General features: G+C 42.9%; 1 protein-coding gene across 8 annotated transcripts in view; it reads right to left on the reverse strand.

Annotated features, from left to right (window-relative positions):
• Positions 1-628: 628 nt before the first annotated feature.
• pdpr (pyruvate dehydrogenase phosphatase regulatory subunit) overlaps positions 629-24,735 on the reverse strand; it is a 34,727-nt gene continuing 10,620 nt past the window's right edge. For 7 of the 8 annotated variants that reach the window (XM_078400517.1, XM_078400519.1, XM_078400518.1 and 4 more), the window contains exons 8-18: positions 23,043-23,192; positions 22,003-22,195; positions 21,282-21,406; positions 20,109-20,264; positions 16,851-16,984; positions 12,760-12,908; positions 11,735-11,847; positions 10,253-10,347; positions 8,661-8,750; positions 4,764-4,946; positions 630-3,772 (exon numbers count right to left, since the gene is read on the reverse strand). In XM_078400517.1, coding sequence (XP_078256643.1) covers positions 3,368-3,772; positions 4,764-4,946; positions 8,661-8,750; positions 10,253-10,347; positions 11,735-11,847; positions 12,760-12,908; positions 16,851-16,984; positions 20,109-20,264; positions 21,282-21,406; positions 22,003-22,195; positions 23,043-23,192 — 1,793 coding nt within the window. In that variant the 3' untranslated portion in view covers positions 630-3,367. Of the gene's footprint in view, positions 3,773-4,763; positions 4,947-8,660; positions 8,751-10,252; positions 10,348-11,734; positions 11,848-12,759; positions 12,909-16,850; positions 16,985-20,108; positions 20,265-21,281; positions 21,407-22,002; positions 22,196-23,042; positions 23,193-24,735 lie in introns of all 8 variants that reach the window. The other variant, XM_078400525.1, reaches the window with a different exon arrangement.

The following is a 24,735-nucleotide window of genomic DNA, read 5'->3' on the forward strand; positions in this document are numbered from 1 at the left end:
GGTGCGGTCTCACCAGGGCCCGGTAGAACTGTAGAAGGACCTCTTTGCTCCTATACTCAACTCCTCTTGTTATGAAGGCCAACATTCCATTGGCTTTCTTCACTGCCTGCTGTACCTGCATGCTTCCTTTCATTGACTGATGCACTAGGACACCCAGATCTCGTTGAACTCCCCCTCCTCCTAACTTGACACCATTCAGATAATAATCTGCCTTTCTATTCTTACTTCCAAAGTGAATAACCTCACACTTATCTACATTAAACCGAATCTGCCATGTATCCGCCCACTCACACAACCTGTCCAAGTCACCCTGCAGCCTTATTGCATCTTCCTCACAATTCACACTACCCCCCAGCTTAGTATCATCTGCAAATTTGCTAATGGTACTTTTAATCCCTTCGTCTAAGTCATTAATGTATATCGTAAATAGCTGGGGTCCCAGCACCAAACCTTGCGGTACCCCACTGGTCACTGCCTGCCATTCCGAAAGGGACCCATTTATCCCCACTCTTTGCTTTCTGTCTGTCAACCAATTTTCTATCCATGTCAGTACCCTACCCCCAATACCATGTGCCCTAATTTTGCCCACTAATCTCCTATGTGGGACCTTGTCGAAGGCTTTCTGAAAGTCGAGGTACACCACATCCACTGACTCTCCCCTGTCAATTTTCCTAGTTACATCCTCAAAAAATTCCAGTAGATTTGTCAAGCATGATCTCCCCTTCGTAAATCCATGCTGACTCGGAATGATCCTGTTACCGCTATCCAAATGCTCAGCAATTTCGTCTTTTATAATTGACTCCAGCATCTTCCCCACCACTGATGTCAGACTAACTGGTCTATAATTACCTGTTTTCTCTCTCCTTCCTTTCTTAAAAAGTGGGATAACATTTGCTATCCTCCAATCCACAGGAACTGATCCTGAATCTATAGAACATTGAAAAATGATCTCCAATGCTTCCACTATTTCTAGAGCCACCTCCTTAAGTACCCTGGGATGCAGACCATCAGGCCCTGGGGATTTATCAGCCTTCAGTCCCATCAGTCTACCCAAAACCATTTCCTGCCTAATGTGGATTTCCTTCAGTTCCTGCATCACCCTAGGTTCTCCGGCCCCTAGAACATTTGGGAGATTGTGTGTATCTTCCTCAGTGAAGACAGATCCAAAGTAACGGTTTAACTCGTCTGCCATTTCTTTGTTCCCCATAATAAATTCCCCTGCTTCTGTCTTCAAGGGACCCACATTTGCCTTGACTATTTTTTTCCTCTTCACGTACCTAAAAAAACTTTTGCTATCCTCCTTTATATTATTGGCTAGTTTACCCTGATAACACACAATGAGTTATCAGTGTTCGTTGGACCCACTGGGTGAAGAGGTGAGTGCAACAAATGGATTAGTTACAAAAGGTTACTGACAGACCCCGCAAAACAATGACCCCATTCCTCCCCACATATTTTGTCTAGGAAGAAAAACATCAAGCAATACTTGAAACTATTTTTCTTCTTGTAATATGAAGTATTTTTTATTGAAGAGATCTTCAATGCACACAGTAAAAAGCACTAATCATTCTACAATCCAAGAGGGTGGGCCCCTCATTACCAGTGTGCAGCAGAGGGATCCTCTGGAAGAATAAAATTAACCCATAAGAAAATAAATCTTTTTTTTTTTTTCCAGCTGAATGTAAAGTTGCAATACAGGACCTTCCACGTGTTAAACCAAAATGAGAAACACTAGTAGGTTATGGGTGTAAAAAGTCAGACACATAGGCCTTCCTCACTATCCAGATATCCCCTTTTCAGCAGGAGTCAGTATCCCATATCAAAATATTTTCCTATCAAGTTCAGGGGCTAGAGGAAAACTCTAGGCTGATCCAAGGTCAGCCAACTCTATCAACATAGCTTGAACTTTCTGGTCACCAGGCCCTGGTTCCTCACTGGGCAGTACGTGTGCCTACTGAGGCTCTGGGGGCAGCAACTCACCTTTAACAAGTATGGCAGCGGCCATATCATGGAAAGAATCCAATCCATTTCCATATTCTAGCCACGGAGTGCACTGCTCATTCAGCAGCGATGTATTGGAGGTCAAGAGGTGTTGCAGTTATGCCTTGACACTCTCCCAGAGCATGACTCGTGTTTGCACAGGTTCTACAAAAATGCTAAATGAAAATCACTAAATGAAATCTGACTTGCCTTTCCCTGTGAATAAACCTGTCCATTCCAAGCTCAACCAACACATTAAGTAAACAGCAAACGTTGCAGTAAATAAATATCTCCATAAATTCCATCTAAGATACCCAGGTGGAGCTTAATACTTTGGCATTATTTGAACACAGTGACTGACTCCATCATCTGAATGATGTAATTAACCATACTTGTAGAAATGCGTTTTTTGCGTAATACCAAATTAATCGTAATCAAATCAGTCCATGGACATTCAAACATTTGCCTTCTCACCTACAGGGAATAATATCCTTAGAATCTGTACCCTTACAAGAGGCATACATACCTTATCTTTCCTTGGTGAACACTGCCAGTCACTTTGGACCTTTAGTTTCCTCAGGAGACCACCAAAATTATAGATAAAAGAAAAAACATATCCGCTACACTGAACCAGATAAGAGTTATTGATATACCCTGTGCCCATATAGAAAAACCTATGTTATCTAGTTTCACTCAGTAAAAATTCAACGCAAGAGATATTCTACACAAAATGGACATGCATGGTTGGGTTAATGGCAGTCAGCTAAATATCACAGCAAAGCTCCTTTTTAACAAGGAGACCAAGGACCTCATAATTGAGCTTACTGACATTGAAATGGAAAGGAATTGCATTGAGTTAACAAGTTCTTAATTAAATATTTAAGGTTATAAAGATTTGATTTTTAGAAGCCAAATAAAATTAGTTCGGACCCCCAAGATAAAATTGAATATTTTATCGAGATGGTGCACCCCTGCTATCATTTATGAAGTCAAGGGTGGTGAAGAGAGGCTCACAAGATCGAAGCCTGTGCCATCAGCGAAAAGTCTGTACGCATCATCCGCTGCACTAGCAGCAATGCCAGGCCTGGATCTACCTCCAAAACGTACATGTTCATCTGAACAAAGGAACCAAAATCTCAGGGGCTTTGATATTTGTTCACAGACAAAAATAATGTGACATCTTAATGCACCAACCCACGGCATCATTTTCCATTGTTGGTTAAAAACCAAACCCAAATCCAGTGCCTTCAGGTACAGAACCATCTTTAAAACTAAGATTATATACAGACAATGAAAGACCAGAGAAATGACTTTGCACACCACAGCCTGTAGCAATGGCCTCTGCTTCCTTCCTAGAGTGTGTGTTGGTGGAAGGAACTGCTGTGTCTCATTTCCCTTGAAAGCTGCTCAATTCCATCTCATCCTTCCTCCGCTTCTGTGTAAGCAGGGAGCTGAATGGGTAAAGTTTGGCCTTGGCACAGAAGCGTTGTCTGGCAATCTCAATCTCATAGTCTCCAGCATTAACGTACTCTGGGGTCACCACCAGTTTGGCTCCATTGTCATCTTGATACTGGTGAACAAAACCCAAACAGACATGGCGGGCCAGTGTGTAACTATAGGCACTGCTCGTCGTCATGCCAACATAGCGGCCATTTCGGTATATGGGCTCTCCCCACCAGGGCCAGATGTCAAGGTCCATGTCGTGATCATCCAAGATAAACATGGTAAACCGACGACAAACTCCTTTCTGTCTTTGCTGCAGCAATGCCTCACGGCCAATGAAGTCAATGCCCTACAATGAAATAATGAGCAACAATACAGAAAGAAGAGATATAAAATAAGCATTAGCGTGTATATAACTATATAAACATGTTCAAATGGACATTTTGTTAGCCTAATTAGATCACTTCATGTTGACTAGATTACACCCTTACTGAGGTCCTGAAGATGCACACAGGCTCCTTTCCAACACCTCAGGAACCCCTCATACCTGTCTGCTGGGCCTTCCATTGTCTTTCCTCCACTCTCTTTGTCAGTCCGATAAAGGATGAACAGATTAACAGGCAAGCTAACACAAAACAAAAGCACTGTGGTGAGCAGGCAGGACAATCGGCCCCATTCACCTCTGGAGCACAGTGGTTGCTGTATGCTTATTAGGTTTCCGGCGCTGGGGAACACCCGCACTTATAGGTCCCCCTCCCAAGTTTCACACTATCCTGCCGGGGGAAGGAATAACGGAGGCCTCGGCATGAGGGGACCGCTGTGAGGGAGGGGGTACAATGGAGGACCCGGCGTGGTGGGACCACTGTGGTGGGGGGGGGGGGGGAAGAAGAAGAGGAGAACAAAGGGGGTCCTGGCGAGGGGGTACTTTGTAACTTTAAACGCCCTTTATGGGGGGACAATTTGCATTCCTTGGGTATGCAAGCAAAACATTTCACTGTGACTTGTCACATGTGACAATAAAGCATTCATTCACTTGGAACATATTATTGTTCCTTCATTGTTTTTGAATCAACCCACCCAACAACATTCAATGGCAGAATTGCAGAGATTCAAAGCAGCAGCTCTGACCCACCTTTTCAAGGGGAATTAGGGATAGGCAATAAATGTCAGCATTACTGAGGTCCTATGAAAATGGATCAATTTTACAAAGCACACAAAATAACTACACATTTCCAATAATGTGACTCCTAAAATATTTAACCCAATCAAATGAATTTCCTCCAAAATTAATTTAAAAGTTAAAAAAGAGATTTGGTTAAAAATCCTTGTAGGAACATCACCTTGTCAAATTTGACTCGGAACTCACGACCACATTCCAGTGGTGTCGATAAAGCATCCAGATCCTGACCCCAAAATGCAAAGAACTTCTCGATCCTCAGGCTGCGCAGTGCATAGTACCCAGCATTCCGGATCCCGTACTTCTGCCCCACATTCATGATTTCATTGTAGACGTGAAGTGCATACTGAAAAATGGAGCAAGAGTCATAACGATTGTCTGCCACTGCTGCATTTCATCAAGCTGCTCAATCTCGATGTAGACGTGGGCTGCAAGTGGAGACCTCCTTCAACTGCTCACCCAAAGAACCATTCTATCTGCTGTTTGTGGATTATTCACCAATGGCAAGCACCATTATGAAATATAATTCCTGGTTTTATCTAATGTTGGAGATTTTTATTTCCTTCCATTGGTCTCCAGAGATTAATCTGGAGCAGAAACCATACCTGATTTCTTAAACCAACCACCATCTAATCCATGCCATCAAGTTCAATGACAATGTCTTGACTGCCAGCCCAGTGAAAATTAGCAGCACAAGACTGGATCAAACCACTCTGAATGGTTCTTTCCCCACCGAACCATGAGCATCCCTTGGAATATGCCAAAGATAAATCTGTATTTGTGTAATAATCTCACTGATGAATACCTTCAGGTGGACATGTAGTTGTCAAGATATATTTATATTTTATTATTAATTTATAATAATATATTTTTTACAGCACTAGGGGGAGTGTTTGCTAGTGCTGTCGGGGAGGATTTAAACAAATGTGGCAGGGGGATGGGAGCAGGAGCAGAGAGACAGAGGGGTGTAAAATGAGGGTAGAAGCAACAGGTAGCAAGGTGAAAAGTAAAAGTGGCAGGCAGACAAATCCAGGGCAAAAATCAAAAAGGGCCACTTTTCAACATAATTGTATAAGGGGTAAGAGAGTTGTAAAAACAAGCCTGAAGGCTTTGTGTCTCAATGCAAGGAGTATACGTAATAAGGTGGATGAATTAAATGTGGAGATAGTTATTAATGATTATGATATAGTTGGGATTACGGAGACATGGCTCCAGGGTGACCAAGGCTGGGAGCTCAACATCCAGGGATATTCTATATTCAGGCGGGATAGACAGAAATGAAAAGGAGGTGGGGTAGCGTTGCTGGTTAGAGAGGAGATTAAAGCAGTGGAAAGGAAGGATATTAGCTTGGAGGAAGTGGAATCGATATGGGTAGAGCTACGAAACACTAAGGGGCAGAAAACGCTAGTGGGAGTTGTGTACAGGCCACCTAACAGCAGTAGTGAGGTTGGGGATGGCATCAAGCAGGAAATTAGAAATGCGTGCACTAAAGGTGCAGCAGTTATAATGGGTGACTTCAATCTACATATAGATTGGGTGAACCAAACTGGCAGGGGTGCTGAGGAAGAGGATTTCTTGGAATGTTTGAGAGATGGTTTTCTAAACCAACATGTCGAGGAACCAACGAGAGAACAGGCCATTCTAGACTGGGTATTGAGTAATGAGGAAGGGTTAGTTAGCAGTCTTGTTGTGCGAGGCCCCTTGGGCAAGAGTGATCATAATATGGTAGAGTTCTTCATTAGGATGGAGAGTGACAAAGTCAATACAGAAACAAGTGTTCTGAACTTAAAGAAAGGTAACTTTGAGGGTATGAGGCGTGAATTGTCCAAGATAGACTGGCGATTGATGCTGAAAGGGTTGACGGTGGACATGCAATGGAAGGCATTTAAAGGTCGCATGGATGAACTACAACAAGTGTTCATCCCAGTTTGGCAAAAGAACAAACCAGGAAAGGTAGTGCATCCGTGGCAAACAAGGGAAATCAAGGATAGTATTAAAACAAAAGATGAAGCATACAGATTAGCCAGAAAAAGTAGCATACCAGAGGACTGGGAGAAATTCAGAGTCCATCAGAGGAGGACAAAGGGCTTAATTAGGAAAGGGAAAATGGATTATGAGGGAAAACTGGCAAGGAACATAAAAACTGACTGCAAAAGCTTTTATAGATATGTCAAGAGAAAAAGATTAGTTAAGACAAATGTAGGTCCCTTGCAGTCGGAAACAGGTGAATTGATCATAGGGAACAAGGAGATGGCAGACCAATTGAACATATACTTTGGTTCTGTCTTCACTAAGGAAGACATAAACCGTCTGCCGGAAATAGCGGGGGACCGGGGGTCTAATGAGATGGAGGAACTGAGGGAAATCCAGGTTAGTCGGGAAGTGGTGTTAGGTAAATTAATGGATTAAAGGCAGATAAATCCCCAGGGCCAGATAGGCTGCATCCCAGAGTGCTTAAGGAAGTAGCCTCAGAAATAGTGGATGCATTAGTGATAAATTTTCAAAACTCTTTAGATTCTGGAGTAGTTCCTGAGGACTGGAGGGTAGCTAATGTAACCCCACTTTTTAAAAAGGGAGGGAGAGAGAAAATGGGGAATTATAGACCAGTTAGCCTAACATTGGTAGTGGGGAAAATGCTAGAGTCAGTTATTAAAGATGTGATAGCATCACATTTGGAAAGTGGTGAAATCATCGGACAAAGTCAGCATGGATTTACCAAAGGCAAATCATGTCTGACGAATCTTATAGAATTTTTCGAGGATGTAACTAGTAGAGTGGATAAGGGAGAACCAGTCGATGTGTTATATCTGGATTTTCAGAAGGCCTTCGACAAGGTCCCACATAGGAGATTGGTGTACAAACTTAAAGCACACGGTATTGAGGGTTCAGTGTTGAGGTGGATAGAAAATTGGTTGGCGGACAGGAAGCAAAGAGTAGGAATAAACGGGTCCTTTTCGGAATGGCAGGCAGTGACTAGTGGGGTACCGCAAGGCTCAGTGCTGGGACCCCAGTTATTTACAGTGTATATTAATGATTTGGACGAGGGAATTGAATGCAACATCTCTAAGTTTGCGGATGACACGAAGCTGGGTGGCAGTATTAGCTGCGAGGTGGATGCTAGGAGGCTGCAGAGTGACTTAGATAGATTAGGCGAGTGGGCAAATGCATGGCAGATGCAATATAATGTGGATAAATGTGAGGTTATCCACTTTGGCGGCAAGAACAGGAAAGCAGAGTATTACCTGAATGGTGACCGATTGGGAGAAGGGGAGATGCAACGTGACCTGGGTGTCATGGTGCACCAGTCATTGAAAGCAAGCATGCAGGTGCAGCAGGCAGTGAAGAAAGCGAATGGTATGTTGGCATTCATAGCAAGAGGATTTGAGTTTAGGAGCAGGGAGGTTCTGCTGCAGTTGTACAGGGCCTTGGTGAGACCGCACCTGGAGTATTGTGTGCAGTTTTGGTCTCCTAACCTGAGGAAAGACGTTCTTGCCTTAGAGGGAGTACAGAGAAGGTTCACCAGATTGATCCCTGGGATGGCGGGACTTTCATATGAGGAAAGACTGGATAGACTGGGCTTGTACTCGCTGGAATTTAGAAGACTGAGGGGGGATCTTATAGAAACATATAAAATTCTTAAGGGGTTGGAGAGGCTAGATGCGGGAAGATTGTTCCCGATGTTGGGGGAGTCCAGAACCAGGGGTCACAGCTTGAGGATAAGGGGGAAGTCTTTTAGGACCGAGATGAGAAAACATTTCTTCACACAGAGAGTGGTGAGTCTGTGTAATTCTCTGCCACAGAAGGTAGTTGACGCCAGTTCATTGGCTATATTTAAGAGGGAGTTAGATGTGGCCCTTTTTGCTAAAGGGATCAGGGGGTATGGAGAGAAGGCAGGTACAGGCTACTGAGCTGGATGATCAGCCATGATCATATTGAATGGCGGTGCAGGCTCGAAGGGCCGAATGGCCTACTCCTGCACCTATTTTCTATGTCTCTATGTTTCTATGTTAACTGTAATGAGAAATCTTATAAACCATTACATTGAGTGTCAAACATTTACCTCGATGGGAATGTACAGCATAAAACCAGGTTCTCCTGTATGTGTCATGCTCATCACCCGGATACCATTAGCGTAACCGACACTCATCTCCTGTTAAATGGAGACAGAATAAATACAAGCACATCAGCTTTCAGCATGGCCCTTCTCATGAAAAACATACACAATTGGTAAATCTGACTGTCCAATCCGACTTGCATCACTCCCACTGCTAAATTTGCTACCCAATCTTAACTCTTGAAATGAAGACAAGGAAAACCCAATTCTGCAGCATTTACAAGGAACTGCAATTGATAATTACAGGAAGGAAAATGTCTTCCTTCTTTCCCAATAACCCGATACAACAAGACGGCAGAATTTCCTTTGAGGAAGAGGAGTTGTTGGCCTGTAGAAAAGCTTGGCAGGAACGTAACAAGTGCAGCTCCATAAAGGTTACAGTAAACCCTCTTTTTAACTGATCCCTTTATAATGAATTTTGGATATAGCCAATGCCACCCCAGGTCACACTGCCTGCCCGGCCGCTTACAGCCCCGGCTTCCGATGACACTCCGGACTCGCCAGGTGCAGCAGCGAGCCACTTCCTCGGCCACTGCACGGTCTGGTTGACTCAGTTGTTGTTGCTGCTGCTCACATAGTAGCCCTTGGATACAGCAATTTCTTCAGTCTGCCACCACGGACAGGATGCCCTTGGACACCATCCCTCCCCTCACCAGCTGCTGCTTCTTGCTGTCAGCATCCCTTAATCCACTTGACCACCACCTCCTCCCATTGCACTGTTCACTCGGTCTCTCCACCCACCCACCTCCGCCTCCTCCTCTGGAGACACTTCACTGGCAGCTGGTGAGAGGGGAGGGAGCCCCATGGTGACTGAGCGTGTCCTGTGGTGGCTGTGGCCTAAAGAAAGCACGGTCCCCCATGGGTTACATGAGCTGAAACAACAGCCCTGTCACCAGACTGTGCAGTGGTTGGAGAAGGGCTCATTAATATATACCAGCGGCATCGGCGACTACTTTTAAGGTGAAATGACACAAAGTGCTGGAGTGAATCAGTCTGTAGAAGGGTCACAATGTCACCTATCCATGTTTTCCAGAGATGCTACCTGACCTGCTGAGTTACTCCTGCACCTTGTGTATTCACCATTATTTGCAGTTCTTTATTTCAACTACATACAATAACTCGGTTATAGTGGATAATCAACAATTATGAACACAATTTCTCCCGACCTATTATAACGAGGGTTTATTGTAATGTTGTGAAAGCACTGTTATATTCACAAACATAAGGATCCACAACAAAACATTTGATAAAAAGGTACAGGTTCATTCCCTTCACATCACTGCAAATCATGGGAAAAATTGAGTACACTGCTGTTGTCAGCTGGAACTTCCCACTTGTTGATACATAGTCAAGGAACCTGGCGTGCAACCGTGGAAATGTCTCAAACAGTAACTGGAGAGAAGAATATCATGGTACAGGCAAGACTCCAATTTCTCAGAGGACCAATTGGCCATCAGTTTCATTGCAAGCAGGTAACTATTAGAGCCTATTCTTTGATGATACTTGGTTAATGTCAGTGATTCATTTCTTTAACCCACCTTACAGAACAGCGAGGGGAAGTGATCAGGAGTCATTGGGACATAGGACAACTCAGAAAGGACATCCACTGCCCGGGGACCAATCAAGTTCAGAGCTAGAGGGGAAGAAAACAATTTCACCATTATAATAATTGATTTTCCTGCACTAATACCCCCAAACCCACTATTCTCATCAGCTTTATTAAACCAATGTGAGATACTGGTTTGGTCCCATTTCAGCTGCCATAGACTTGGGGCGTTTCTAGCTTTAGAAAGGATGCAGAGAAAAACAAACTAAACTTTGGTAATTCCAAAGACGTGTAATAAACCCAAGGAAAAGGATCTCATCTTCCACCTAAGCACATCACAACTCCCAAGGATGTACTCAATCCCATACCTGACTCATCCTCCTTTTTCCTGACCAGAGCCTTAATTTTACTTGTCAGCCAGGGGTTCTCATACCTGCATGACTTGCCCTTCACTCCAACACAAACATGCATACTTGAAATCTCAATATCACACTTTTAAAAGCTTTCCACTTTCTGGACAGCCCTTGGCCTGCAAACAACCTACTGCAATCAATTTTGGCAAGTTCCTGCTTGTACCATCAAAGTTAGCCTTGCCCTAATTTACAATTTTAATTCGTAGACTAGCCTTGTCCTTTTCGATACTATTTTAAAACTAACAGAACAGTGGTCGCTGGTTCCAAATTGCTCGTACACTGACATTTCAGTCACTTGCCCAGCCCTATTTTCTCATAGGTCAAGTTTTCCCTTCTCCCTTGTAGGGCCAGGGAATATTGTGTTCAGTCCTGGGCACCATGTTATAGGAAAGATACTGTCAAGCTTGAAGGGGTTCAGAGAAGATTTACGAGGATGTTGCCAGGACTAGAGGGTCTAAGCTATAGGGAGAGGTTGAGTAGGCTGGGTCTCTACTCCTTGGAACGCAGGAGGATGAGGGGTGATCTTATAGAGGTGTATAAAATCATGAGAGGAATAGATCGGGTAGATGCACAGAATCTCTTGCCCTGAGTAGGGGAATCGAGGAACAGAGGACATAGGTTCAAGGTGAAGATTTCATAGGAATCTGAGGGGTAACTTTTTCACACATAGGGTGGTGGGTGTATGGAACAAGCTGCCAGAGGAGGTAGTTGAGGCTGGGATAATCCCATTTAAGAAACAGTTAGACAGGTACATGGATAGGACAGGTTTGGAGGGATATGGACCAAGTGCAGGCAGGTGGGACTAGTGTAGCTGGGACATGTTGGCCAGTGTGGGCAAGTTGGGCCAAATGGCCTGTTTCCACACTGTATCACTCTATGATTGATTTTGAGAGAGCCTTTATTCCCCAAGCAGCAAAACCAGGACACTTTACAGCTGAAGATCAAGAATATAAGTTGATCAGAAAATGCTCCCCTGAAAGTAGCCGAGTGACAAACATGGTATATGACTCCAGGGACAGCTATTGGTTGTGGTGTGCAACCAACCTACATGCATGCAGTACCTGTGTACTTCCACGTTACATCTTCAAGATGCAGCTGATTGTCTTTGGGAATATGCTGCTTGAGCCAAGACCAACAGTGCACCTGCTGGTCAGTGGGGGAAATGATAAAGAAGCTGAAATAAAACAAACATTCTTGTTAAATTCCACACTGAAGAGCATCAACTGAAAACACCACTTCTGTCTGACTCCCGGCAGTCAATGGTGTGGAGAATAATGAGGATCGCATCTCAACTTCTGAAGTTATTTCGGTCTCCAACAGAAATTTTATCTTGGGCCTCTTTCATTATTTAAATATTCAGTCCCACCAAATATAAGCACTCCTCCCATTTGTGCCTTTTGTTCTGCTACTGAACCCTCCTCATTTATGTAGGTTTGCAGAAAAATATAAACTGCAGCACGATATACTAAAACTTTACAAAACTAAAGAATCAGACGAGTTTCAACCCAGCTGGCAACAAATTAATTTTTTAAAATGTTTACTATCAGACAAAACTTCAAAACATAACAAAAAGTCTAAATGATTGTTTTACTCTTTTATTAGGCAGAGTGCTAAACTCTCCAGAAATCAAAGTACAGTGAGCCTAGCTCCTTGTTGGCAAACGCAACTGTTGTGGACTGGAATGTGATGATGTGGCTAAGACAAACAAGGGTGCCAGCAACAGATGAGGTCAACTCAATATCATCACTACAGAATTCACTGCTCAGCAAGACAGGCTGACTTTGAGTCAAATTCTGCAAGAAGTGCAGTGAATCTGGAGGTGCTCAGTTAAAACAGCAGTTGCCTGGATATGTGCTCTGCCATATCAACACAAGGTTCTCACTCAAGTTGAACAGAATCTAATCAAGCATTCCAGAAAAAATATTTTACCCTTGGCAACGAGTTTAATTCCCAAATCAAACTGCAAAATTGTCCCACTTTCTGCTAAGATTTCTTCAGCCACTGAGAAAGAAGATGGGGCAATGATATTCAATTGTGATTTTAATTAACAACATGTATCCCCATGTGCAGTCATCCGAAGAAGTACCTGCGTTTGCTGAGCCGCACAACACTGCAGTCGTTCTGGTAGCCACCTCGATCATTCAGCATTCCCGTATGTACAATGTGTCCCACAGGAACATCCAAATCGTTGGAGCAGAGATGCTGCAAAATCTCAAGTGCCTGATCACCTGAGGACTGGATTAGATGTTTAGATTGGAACACAAGATCACAGTGAAAAATATTTAGTCAGATTTGCAATGGTGCCAGAAAATGGGGCCAGAATCGAAGTGCTATGTGCAAATAAATTGCTAAATTTGATGCTTCATTTTCACTCCTTAATTTCAGGTCCGTGCAACCGATCTTACTAACATTTCTGCATCAACCACCGGCATCAGAAACTGTCACACCGGGGAAGAATAATTGGGATCTTCCACTGGGAGATCTTGCATTTTACAAAATTGTTGCCACTGCTACCAACGAAGCTTGTTGAGTGAACATGAAGTTTCAAGTTTCAAGAATTGTACATCATTCTCAATCAGAGACATTTGGTCCACAATATGAGGTGCAACACAGAAATGGTTTATGGTGTCAGTCGCAAGTTCTCCAGTACAAGAGAAGTCAAAGTAACCCAAGCAGTCATTGTGCAATCAATGACTAGAATTACTTGAATAGTTACACAAAGCATTTTAAAAGCATTTTGTGCTCAATCCGGAGCAAGTTTTCTTAACTTCCTATATGACTGACAACTGAAAAACTTGAATTCGACTTCACTGATTTAGGGGATATTAGAGGAACGCAAATTGAAGGAGGCAGGAAATGACACACATTTGGACATATCTTTACTGTGAACAAATTTTTATTGTTTATAAAAGACGAGAGAATACCATGAGGGAAATAGCTATGGTGAATGCACTGTCTTTTACCCAGAGTAGGGGAATCAAGAACCAAAGGACATAGTTTTAAGGAGAGAGGGGGAAGATTTAATAGGGATCTGAGGGATAACTTTTTCCCCACACAGATGCTGGTGGATATATGGAATAAGCTGTCAGAGAAGGTAGTTGAGGCGGATACTATAACAACATTTAAAATACATTTGGACAGGTATTTGGATAGAAAAGGTTTAGAGGGATATGGGCCAAATGCACAGTTGGGACTAGCATAGAGGGGGCAACTTGTTTGGGATGAACAAGTTGGGCCAAAGGGTCTGTTTCTGTGCTGTATGACTCTATGACCAAAGTAGCTAATCAAGAACAACGAATGGTTTGTGAAGGACAAATTAAGACAACCAATTTAATGGAATTTATTCAGGAAAATAATGAGAATGGAATGGAAGTATGTGATAGGTCACACCAGGGTGAGAAATTAAGAGTCATGGGCATAAAAGAGAATATAGTTGCACGGTTCCAATGAGACCAACTAATTAAAGATGTGATTATGATAAATGTTTTTGATACTATTTAATTTTCAGTAGACAACTTTAGGAATACTTAACGCTGTATGTATATATTTCTATAAACATCCTCCATGAATATGCTACAAATAAAGGAGCTCTTAACAATCAAAACAGTCTTAAACATACATATTGCAATTTCACCAACAAACTCATAAACAAGCAACACTAGACACAGGACTCGTGCAAATACAAATTGGAGATCATATGCCAGATGGTGCTTATTACTCAATTTTTTATGTACTATTTGTAACTGCAATTAGCCACAACTAGATATCTAATGTACAGGATGATATTGGAAAAAAGAGTAGATGAGAGCACACAAAATAGTGCGTAGATATAAATGGCTGCTTTGCAGATTACTGCTGTATGGCTGGCACTGTGCAGCAGGGTCCCAGAACCAGGAGCTCACTTCCATTTATCCAATCAATTTTGGTGGGCACTGAAGGAATGATTGGTATGCAAACTTAAAGCACACGGTATTGTGGGTTCAGTATTGATGTGGATAGAGAACTGGCTGGCAGACAGGAAGCAAAGAGTAGGAATAAACGGGTCCTTTTCAGAATGGCAGGCAATGACTAGTGGGGTACCGCAAGGCTCAGTGCTGGGACCCCAGCTATTTACAATATATATTAATGATTTGGACGAGGGAATTGAATGCAACATCTCCAAGTTTGCGGATGACATGAAGCTGGGGGGCAGTGTTAGCTGTGAGGAGGATGCTAGGAGGCTGCAACGTGACTTGGATAGGTTAGGTGAGTGGGCAAAGGCATTGCAGATGCAGTATAATGTGGATAAATGTGAGGTTATCCACTTTGGTGGCAAGAACAGGAAAGCAGACTATTACCTGAATGGTGGCCGATTAGGAGAAGGGGAGATGCAACGAGACCTGGGTGTCATGGTACACCAGTCATTAAAAGTAGGCATGCAGGTGCAGCAGGCAGTAAAGAAAGCGAATGGTATGTTGGCATTCATAGCGAAGGGATTTGAGTATAGGAGCAGGGAGGTTCTGCTGCAGTTGTACAGGGCATTGGTGAGACCACACCTGGAGTATTGCGTACAGTTTTGGTCTCCTAATCTGAGGAAAGACATTCTTGCCATAGAGGGAGTACAGAGAAGGTTCACCAGATTGATTCCTGGGATGGCAGGACTTTCATATGAAGAAAAACTGGATAGACTCGGTTTGTACTTGCTGGAATTTAGAAGATTGAGGGGGGATCTTATAGAAACTTACAAAATTCTTAAGGGGTTGGGCAGGCTAGATGCAGGAAGATTGTTCCCAATGTTGGGGAAGTCCAGAACAAGGGGTCACAGTTTAAGGATAAGGGGGAAGGAAGTCTTTTAGGACCGAGATGAGAACGTTTTTTTTCACACAGACAGTGGTGAATCTGTGGAATTCTCTGCCACAGAAGGTAGTTGAGGCCAGTTCATTGGCTATATTTAAGAGGGAGTTAGATGTGGCCCTTATGGCTAAAGGGATCAGGTGGTATGGAGAGAAGGCAGGTACGGGATACTGAGTTGGATGATCAGCCATGATCATATTGAATGGCGGTGCAGGCTCGAAGGGCCGAATGGCCTACTCCTGCACCTATTTTCTATGTTTCTATGATATTTGTTAAATCTATCATCTTAAGTGAAAGGTCAGATTGAAGAGGAGTAAAATCTAAAACAAAATTCAGTGGAATGTCAGATGATTTCTGGATTCAGTTATAGCTTTAAAAAGCATTAAAGCTTTACAAGAATTGGAAAAAAAAGTATCACATCCGACAAAGTTCTACGAATGTCGATGTAGGGGAGACACCCACACAGCTAAAATGTTGCTGAGGAACGGATTGTAACAGCGGAAAGCTGTTTAAAGAGTACAATAATGTTTCTGCACGCTGGAATAGATTGTGCAATTCCAAGTATCCGATTCTCAGGAAGATATTGCACCTTGGGACGGGTACAAGAAACAGAACGCCATGAATGAGACATTATAGCATTTCAAAAAACAGTTTTCCACTGCAACAATGTGTTCGGATGGAATCTAATTATGACTACAGAATTCTGGAGATTTTGGGAAGCTGGATAGGAACCAGTGCTTGAGATTACTCAGTGCTCTGACACCACCTCTATATCTAAGATCATGGCCAGTACATCCGCAACTAACACCTAATTTTCCACAACAAATGATGTGTTACATCTGGACCTGGTGACTTGGTAACTTTCGAGTGTAAGCTCCACTTTAAATTTTTCACCATTCTTGTATTGCCGACATTTCTTTCACTGTGACAAAGTAGTTATCTTGTCCCACAGCCATGACTCATCTCAATAAAGTGAACTGTTTTTGTTGATCATCAACCACACTTCTCCCTTTACTACCTATTTGTACATCTATCAAAGACTTTATGTTAGGTATTGCCCATTCTCAAATTCTTTATTCGTCCTTAATTCCACAACCAATCCCCATGATAGTTTTCTTTATGCCACCTGGTTCTCATTCAGTTAGAATGCAGCTAACTGTCCCATCGTGATGTTTTAGCCACAGATATATTTTAATTCTATATTTTTTAAGACTCCTGTTTATGATACTTTGGTGTGTCTTCAACAAATGACTTTTGAAAATACACAACTTTACTATCCATCACATTCCCTTCATCAAAACAACCAGGGATTTTGTTGATCCAGTTGTTTCAATGTAAACTTACACTGAGTTCAAACTTGGTGAAAGACGACATGTCAATCACACAAACAGCCTCCTTGCAGCATGTAACCTCTGCTCCAACAATGTCAAACCAATCAGGTTTGTAGAAGGTCTTCCTCTTGTCCAATTCCAGCAAATCTGGGAAGATAGGAGAATGAAATTCAGACAGATTTCAAATTACATGTTGCAAAAGAAAGAGGAACAGATGGAGGCCACTCAGCTCCTCACACTTGCCCTGCCATTTGATATGATCATAGTTTATCGGCTCCAATCCTCATGTCCTCTTCTGCACTGGTCCATCATACCCATCAATTACCTGATCTTTAAATACTCGGCCAGAAAATACCATTCCTCAACCTCAGGACCAGACACAGAGGCCCAGGCATCTCCATTAACCAAAGCCCCTCATCGCTCAGCTGTCCAGCTGTTAAAAGACCCCTTGGTGGTGCTGGTTTGCCAAATGGTGAGGAGCTACCCACTGACAAAAGCCAGGAGTTTCCTCCGCCTGATGATAAGGCCTTTTACTAGCTTCATCAGAAAGCTGTCAATTGGAAGATCGTCAGCTCACTGATCAGCAGTCATTCCACTCGTCCATCAACCAGCTAATCAGAAAGAGAAGCAAAGACTCGCAGTTACTACCCCAAATGCCAGAGCATAGATCAGATGATCCAGCACATCCTGAGATGTGGGCATCATTGGCAAAACCATTCATTGCCCTTTCCCAGATGCTCTCCGAAAGCTGCTGCTGTCTCTCTGATGAATGTACTCTCTCAATTATGAAAGTAAAGTATTCCAGGATTTAGATCTAGCAAAAGTGAAGAACAGCGATGTATTTCCAATTCCAGGTAATGTTTAACTTGAAAAAGCATCTGCAGGTATTGGAGTTCCATGCACCTGCTGCCTCTGCCCTTCTTAGTGGTCTTGGGGAGGTCACTGGGAGGACCCTCAGTGGGTGGTTGTCCAAGTGTAGCATCAAAGGGCATTAGCTTCGGGATGATTGCTATGGAGAGGAGACGGTTGCCCACTTCTTCGGAGTGTGTGAATTTGCGAAGATGGTTTGGAGAATGATGCAAAGATCCTTGTCATGGCTCACCTTGATCAGCTTCACAATTTACAGGCTTTTCCAAAGGACTATTCAGAGACAGACAACTAGTGCTGCGGGAAGATCATCAACTCGATGAAAGACACTCTTTGGTCGGCCGAAATCATTTGTCCCCCAGCACAGCGAGATGTCTCACTCACTCCAGACTACAAAAGTATGTACTGAGGGATGCACTGAACGCCAAGGATCTGTGCAGCCAACACCAAAGATCTGTGGGGGAGAACCACAATCCAGGGTCCTTCTGCTGCTGGAATTAAGGGCAGAATCCAGTGGGGACACCCCTCACACAAGAAAAGGTATATCACCCCAGGGGCCACTAATGGCAAGGCTGTTTTGTTTAAAGAACACTATTGAGTTTAACATTCTGAGAATGTATGAGGAGTTTTTTCAGTTTTGTTCAGTATATATTTTTTTATTCTGATAAAGTTTGTTTTTGGGAAAACCTGTGAGTGACCAAGTGCTGCCTGATAGAACCTTCGCCAATGACATCCACCACATTGCTATTGACTGATTGGGTGGTAAATAGCTGTTTGAACTTATCTTTTTTGTGGCTGGGCAATTGCGCACATTGATTACAGTGTTGTAACTAGACTGGAACAGCTTGCTTAGAAGTATGAGTAGTTTTGGAACAGAAATCTTCAATAGCACAAGCGGAATGTTGTGGGGTCCTATAACCATTCAGTGTATCCAGGCCTCAACCATTTACAGATATCATACAGAATAAATAAAATTGGCTGAAAACTCAATTACTGTGATGGCAGGGATCTCGGGAAACAGCTGAGAAAACTCATCCACTCAACACGTTTTGCTATACATGATCGAAATACTTCATTACGACAAGTGGGATCTATCCTCAGAGAGGATAGGAGATAATCTTAGAGCCACCTCCTCTTGTTAGTTGTTTTAAATGTCCATCACTATTTACAATTGTGTAATTACTGCAGAGGTTTTGATCTGCTCATCAGTAGTGGGTCATTTAGCTCTGCATAATGCTTTCATCCATTTAACACATGCAGCTACATGTATTACAGCTTCACAGGTCAGCAACTCATTTCAAGGTGCTAGTGCCAGTCCCACCATGGCCCCCTGCATTCCTCAGAGTTGATCTCCCATCTGATTATAAAGGTAGAGCAATGGATGGGCTGCTCCACAAGGTCAGATTGTGATAGTGTGGACTTTTGCTGCTGACAGTACACAGTGGCAGAGATGGCCTGATTTGAGCTTCCAGATCAGAGTCTAACCCATTTAACACAACACCATTGAAGCTTTTCACTGTACCTCATTATGGCAAGTGGAACAGGACAATGTTTAGAGTGTAACTAATATAGACCATCTGGAGCAGGAATAGAAACTGGATTAGAGTTCAACATTCAATGCAGACAAATGTCACGTTACTGCAGCTTCTATTATATCTCCAGTTACTCGAAGGGATATGTACGTTTGAAATAGTTCATCTGATGCAATGGAAACTAGAAAGGTGACAAATATTTGATTTGAAAACATTGTCCAGGCTAGCCTAAAGCAAAAATAAAAAGCTAAGCAGGTTACCTTCAAGACTTAAAGAGAGTAATAAAAACATATAAGACAACTTTTCAGACTTGGTCACTTTATATTTTTTAATCTGAAAAGGTGCTAGCTGAGACTTAGTGGTAGTACCATTGCCTTGCAACCAGAAGAATCAAAACCCACTTGAGAAACCCGAGTACAATGGTTAGGCTAATACACCACTACAGTACTGTTGGAGAGCCACATGCCATAACATAAGACATTAAAATACATGTACTGCTGATCAAATACAGATGCTCCCCGCCTTACGATGCTTCAACATATAATATTTCGACTTTGCGATGGTGCAAACAGCAGCGACCGGTAGCAAGCCGCAGCTCGCTTCCGGCCACGTGATCACGTGTATTCAATGCATTTCGACTTACCATATTTTCGGTTTCCGATGGGTTTCTCGGAATGTAACCCCATCGTAAGTTGAGGAGCACCTGTGTACAAGATCCCATGGCACAGTACTGAAGACCAGAGAGTCCTGCTTGGTGTCCTGATATTTTTTTATCTTCATCTCATTACTACCTTGCGACTTCTGTCACAAATTATCTGCTGCATTTCCTGTCCAATTCATGACAATTTACTAATCACACTATATGCACTTACCTTTCCCAGGAGGGACGAAATGTTTGGCCCTCTCAAAGCCATGTTTTTCCATCCAGCGGGCGCCCTGTGCATCTAAACGATCATACAAGGGAGAGGTCCTGAGTTGCCGGCCAGTTTGGAAATCCCAGCGGGGTACCTTCAGTTCGTACATTAGAGCTACAATTGGAAAGGGAATCAAAAATGTAGTGTATCTTTACAAATAAATTCTTTGGTATCTGCTTTTATTTCCTTTCATCTCCCCCTTTCTGATCTCCCAACAAGACGCCAGGCTGGAATTCTTCCATGTTGAACAACAGATCGACACTTATAGCTACATTGGGAATTGCAGGGTCAACAGGACACTTCACATTGGTTGAAGGCCAGAACTAAAGGGCTAGACAACAGGAACCAAACAGAATTCTGGAATTCAATGTGTGGAGTAACAGGCAGGAATCTGTATTCCAACACCCCATTTAATTTGTATCTGGCAATACTAGAACACAGCAGAGCATCAATTACACCTTCCTTGTTCTGTCCTAGTCCCTCCACATTCCCTCTCCTCATGAACAGCTTCTTCACCTCTGTAATCAAGCTTCTGAATGGCCCTTCCATAAGCTAGGGTACTGTCCGATTCACTCATTATGGACATTGGACTTTGTCAATGCAACTGATGTACTACAATGTGCTACAATGTCAAGAACAATATTCTGCAATCTGTATCTTCCCCTCTTCTCTATCTATAGTACAGACTCTCCCCGATTTAGGTATGGGTTACGTCCCGCAGACCCTTTCGTAAGTCGGATGTCACACAAGTCGGAAACGGAAGTACTACTGTCAACGCGTAAATTTACTGTTCGACGCGGAGACCACATAGGAGCCCCTACGCGGAGAGCACATGCACGTCAGTGGACTTAAAGAATTGCTTACGTAAGTGCGAGTTTATGTAAGTCACATATTACACAGGTCAGGGAGTGCCAATACTTGAGTTTGACTTGATTGCATTTATGTATATCCGATCTATCTGGTTGGCATGCAAAACATAGCTTTTCACTGCACCTCAGGACACGTGACAATAATAAACCCAAATCCACATTTGTCATCCAGTCTGTACTGAAGGCCTCCAAATGTATTATCAGGCCAAAGTTCCTCTTTTCAAACACTCTTCATTAACAAATAGGCTGCCTCTAGACTTACGCATCACCTCCATGACACGATGTCGAAGGAACGTGCGGCTGCTCTGGAGCACTCCAAAGCGTTTGATGTCTACAGGCCAGAGGTTTGTGGAGGGGTATCCATGGACCATCCATTCAGCCAAGTATCTGCAGAATGCAAGAAAGCATTGGATCAGGCAACCGAAACATAGCTGCCAAAAGACTACAATGGGAATTATTTGTTGTATGCAACTTCCAAAATTTAGTTCCCCTGAAGTAAAATAACTGTACAGCAAGTTGTATCTAAATATTTATTTTTCCATCCCCAAAGCAGCAGCAGATCGCAACCGATAGATAAACCCAACTTTATTCACCACAAACTCAGACTTCATTCATTAGTGTTGAGCTCAAGACATCAATTACACATTATGAACACAAAGTGCTGGTGCTTGACTCAGCGGGTCAAGCAGCATCTCTGGAACATGGAGATCGGGACCTTTCTTCATACTAATGTTTTAGCCTCTTCAATCTAAGTGAAGCTTAAAGCTGGTTCTGCTGAAGGTACAGTGGAACTCTGGCGGTCCTCTACCAGAAGATTTGGCTGTTTTTTGCTATGTCTCTGTGACTCAATGGTACCAGTTCTCCTAAAAATAGGAATCATCCAATAACTCCCTTCAGATTAAACCCATCACCTTTTGCCTCTGCTGCGTGGATTCCCACTTATGTCCAGAGCATTCTAAGATCACACCCTCACTTTCACTCACTTCCCTGCTCCACCAGCGAAGGATGAACCACTGGAGTTCATTCCTGCCAACACAAAGTAGTTTTGTACTGCTGCTGACTCTCCCATGATACACCTCATGTCGGCAGTGAAAGACTCTGGACAATTCACCAGCTGCAGGATCTCTGTTGCCTCCAGGGAGGGCATCCGCCGCAACAATGCACTTAGCAGAGGCTCTGGAAACACATGACAGTAACACCAATAAATCAGCGCAAACACATTCATCCTGCAACTTTGCACTTATACTTAGCGTTATTCCCTTATCATGTATCTATACACTGTAAATGGTTTGATTGTAATCATGTATTGTCTTTCCATCTACTGGTTAGCATGCAACAAAAGCTTTTCACTGTACCTCAGTACACATGACAATAAACTAAACTGAACTTCTAGGTTCTGGTGCTGAGAACTTCACAAGTATCACATTCAATAATTTCCCCATTCTCACTCACGGAGCCATTTTCTTTACCCTCAACACTGCCTGAAGATGCTTATTCTTATAAGTATAAGAAAATAACTGCAGATGCTGGTACAAATGCCCAACTCATGCTTCATTTTCTGAATGTAGACGAAAATAGGAACATGGCACCCTGCCAATTCAAGGTCATCACTTACACTGTAATTTGTTATATTGGCTTCGTTATCTTAATGGCTTTGAGACAAAGCAGGGTTAAAAAGAAAGTTTGGGTAGCACATGCATTCTTTTCAGGATTGAAAACAAACTCCTCTGTATTAACAACATCTGCAACACCTGTTAATCTCATGATTTTTTTGTCCACACATTGGCCTTTCCTCTTCCAGTCAGCTTAACCATGCACATAAAGCTGAAAAGCTGATATACACATCTCCAATGTGCCTAAATCGGGCACTCATCCAAGTTTGACTGAGCTGCCATTTTCCACTTTCCATTCCCTGCATTTGTCCATAGGGCCCTGCTTACTACCTCCTCCCCACCAACCCTTCCCTCTCTCTCCACCCCCCCCCCCCCCCCCCCTCCAATCTTCTGACCTTCAGCCTACATACCGTAATGATCCCAATCCTCAAGCATGCTTTGGAACTCCAGCTGGTTCCTGCCCTCTGTGAAAATAGGTTTCGGGTTCTTTTCAAAGCCTCCAGATAGCACGCCACCCTGCCAGTTGCGGATATAGATCCTACCATCAAGATCCATGATCACTGGGAAAGGAAAAACGTAGCTGATTAATAAATACTTAACTCCATGAATCGTATGTGGAAGGGGAAACTCAAAGTTAGTATAGATGAGAATTTGGGCAAACACAAACCAACATAGCTACCGTTTCAAAGACTGTTCTGTAAACTGCTGTAAATAATGCTTGGTGTGGGGATCGATCAGAATATGGGGGGTGGGGGTTAGTATAGGAGTAATCCAATTGGGTGTTTAATGATCAACACAGAAACGAAGGGCTGAAAAGTTGTCACTCTTCCAAACAACATGGTATCAAAAAGAAATACAACAGTTCAGAGGGCTGACGGCGGCAATGGGATACTGACCATTTCATTAGCCATAGCCTAGAATACAACCGGGAGGTTATGGTACAATTTCCTAAAACATTGGTCACGCCATAAGTGAAATTCCATGCACTTATGGTCACCAAACTAAATGAGGAATGTGCACAAAAGACGCATCTAGAGCAAATGAATCGCCAAAGTATATAAGACTGTGGACCAAGTGTCTATAAATGGGGATTACTGGGTCAGCAGTGACATGATGGGCCAAAGGGCCAGTTTCTGTTCTGTCTAAATCTATTAAAGTAGTTCAGTACTTAAGGATGGAAAATAAATACTGACCTTGTCAGGAATGCCTGCAACTTACAAAGATGTTTATTTTCTTACCACAGCAGTGCTCAATACCAGGAAAATTGCAGTCTACACCTAATATTGAAATGCACCATTTTTTTTTTTATTGTACCTGTACTTCACCATACTTGTACAATAAACTCAACTTGATTTGTTATATTAGTAAAATATGGACCAGATAAACTGGGGCCGCCAATAATCTAGACAAGTTAGATGCAGGAAAATGTTCCCAATGTTGGGGGAGTCCAGAACCAGGGGGCACAGTCTAAGAATAAAGGGGAGGCCATATAAAACTGAAGTGAGAAGAAGCTTTTTCACCCAGAGTTGTGAATTTGTGGAATTCTCTGCCACAGAAGGCAGTGGAGGCCAATTCACTGGATGAATTTAGAAACATAGAAAATAGGTGCAGGAGGCCATTCGGCCCTTCGAGCTAACACCGCCATTCATTGTGATCATGGCTGATCGTCCCCAAACAATAACCCGTGCCTGCCTTCTCCCCATATCCCTCGATTCCACTAGCCCCTAGAGCTCTATCTAACTCTCTCTTAAATCCATCCAGTGATTTGGCTTCCACTTTATTCAAAGACTGTGTCCCCTGGTTCTGGACTCGCCCAACATTGAGAACATTTTTCCTGCATCTAGCTTGCCCAGTCCTTTTATCATTTTATATGTTTCTATAAGATCCCCTCTCATCCTTCTAAACTTAAATTTTTTAAAGAGAGTTAGATGGGCTAGTGGAATCACGGGATATGGGGAGAAGGCAGGCACAGGTTACTAATTGTAGATGATCAGCCATGATCACAATGAATGGTGGTGCTGGCTCGAAGGGCCAAATGGCCTCCTGCACCTATTTTCTATGTTTCTAACTCAAACTGGAATTATTCCTTACAGGTAGAAAGGA

This window comes from Rhinoraja longicauda, chromosome 6 (genome assembly GCF_053455715.1).
Source record: "Rhinoraja longicauda isolate Sanriku21f chromosome 6, sRhiLon1.1, whole genome shotgun sequence".
NCBI classification, from domain to species: Eukaryota; Metazoa; Chordata; class Chondrichthyes; order Rajiformes; family Arhynchobatidae; genus Rhinoraja; species Rhinoraja longicauda.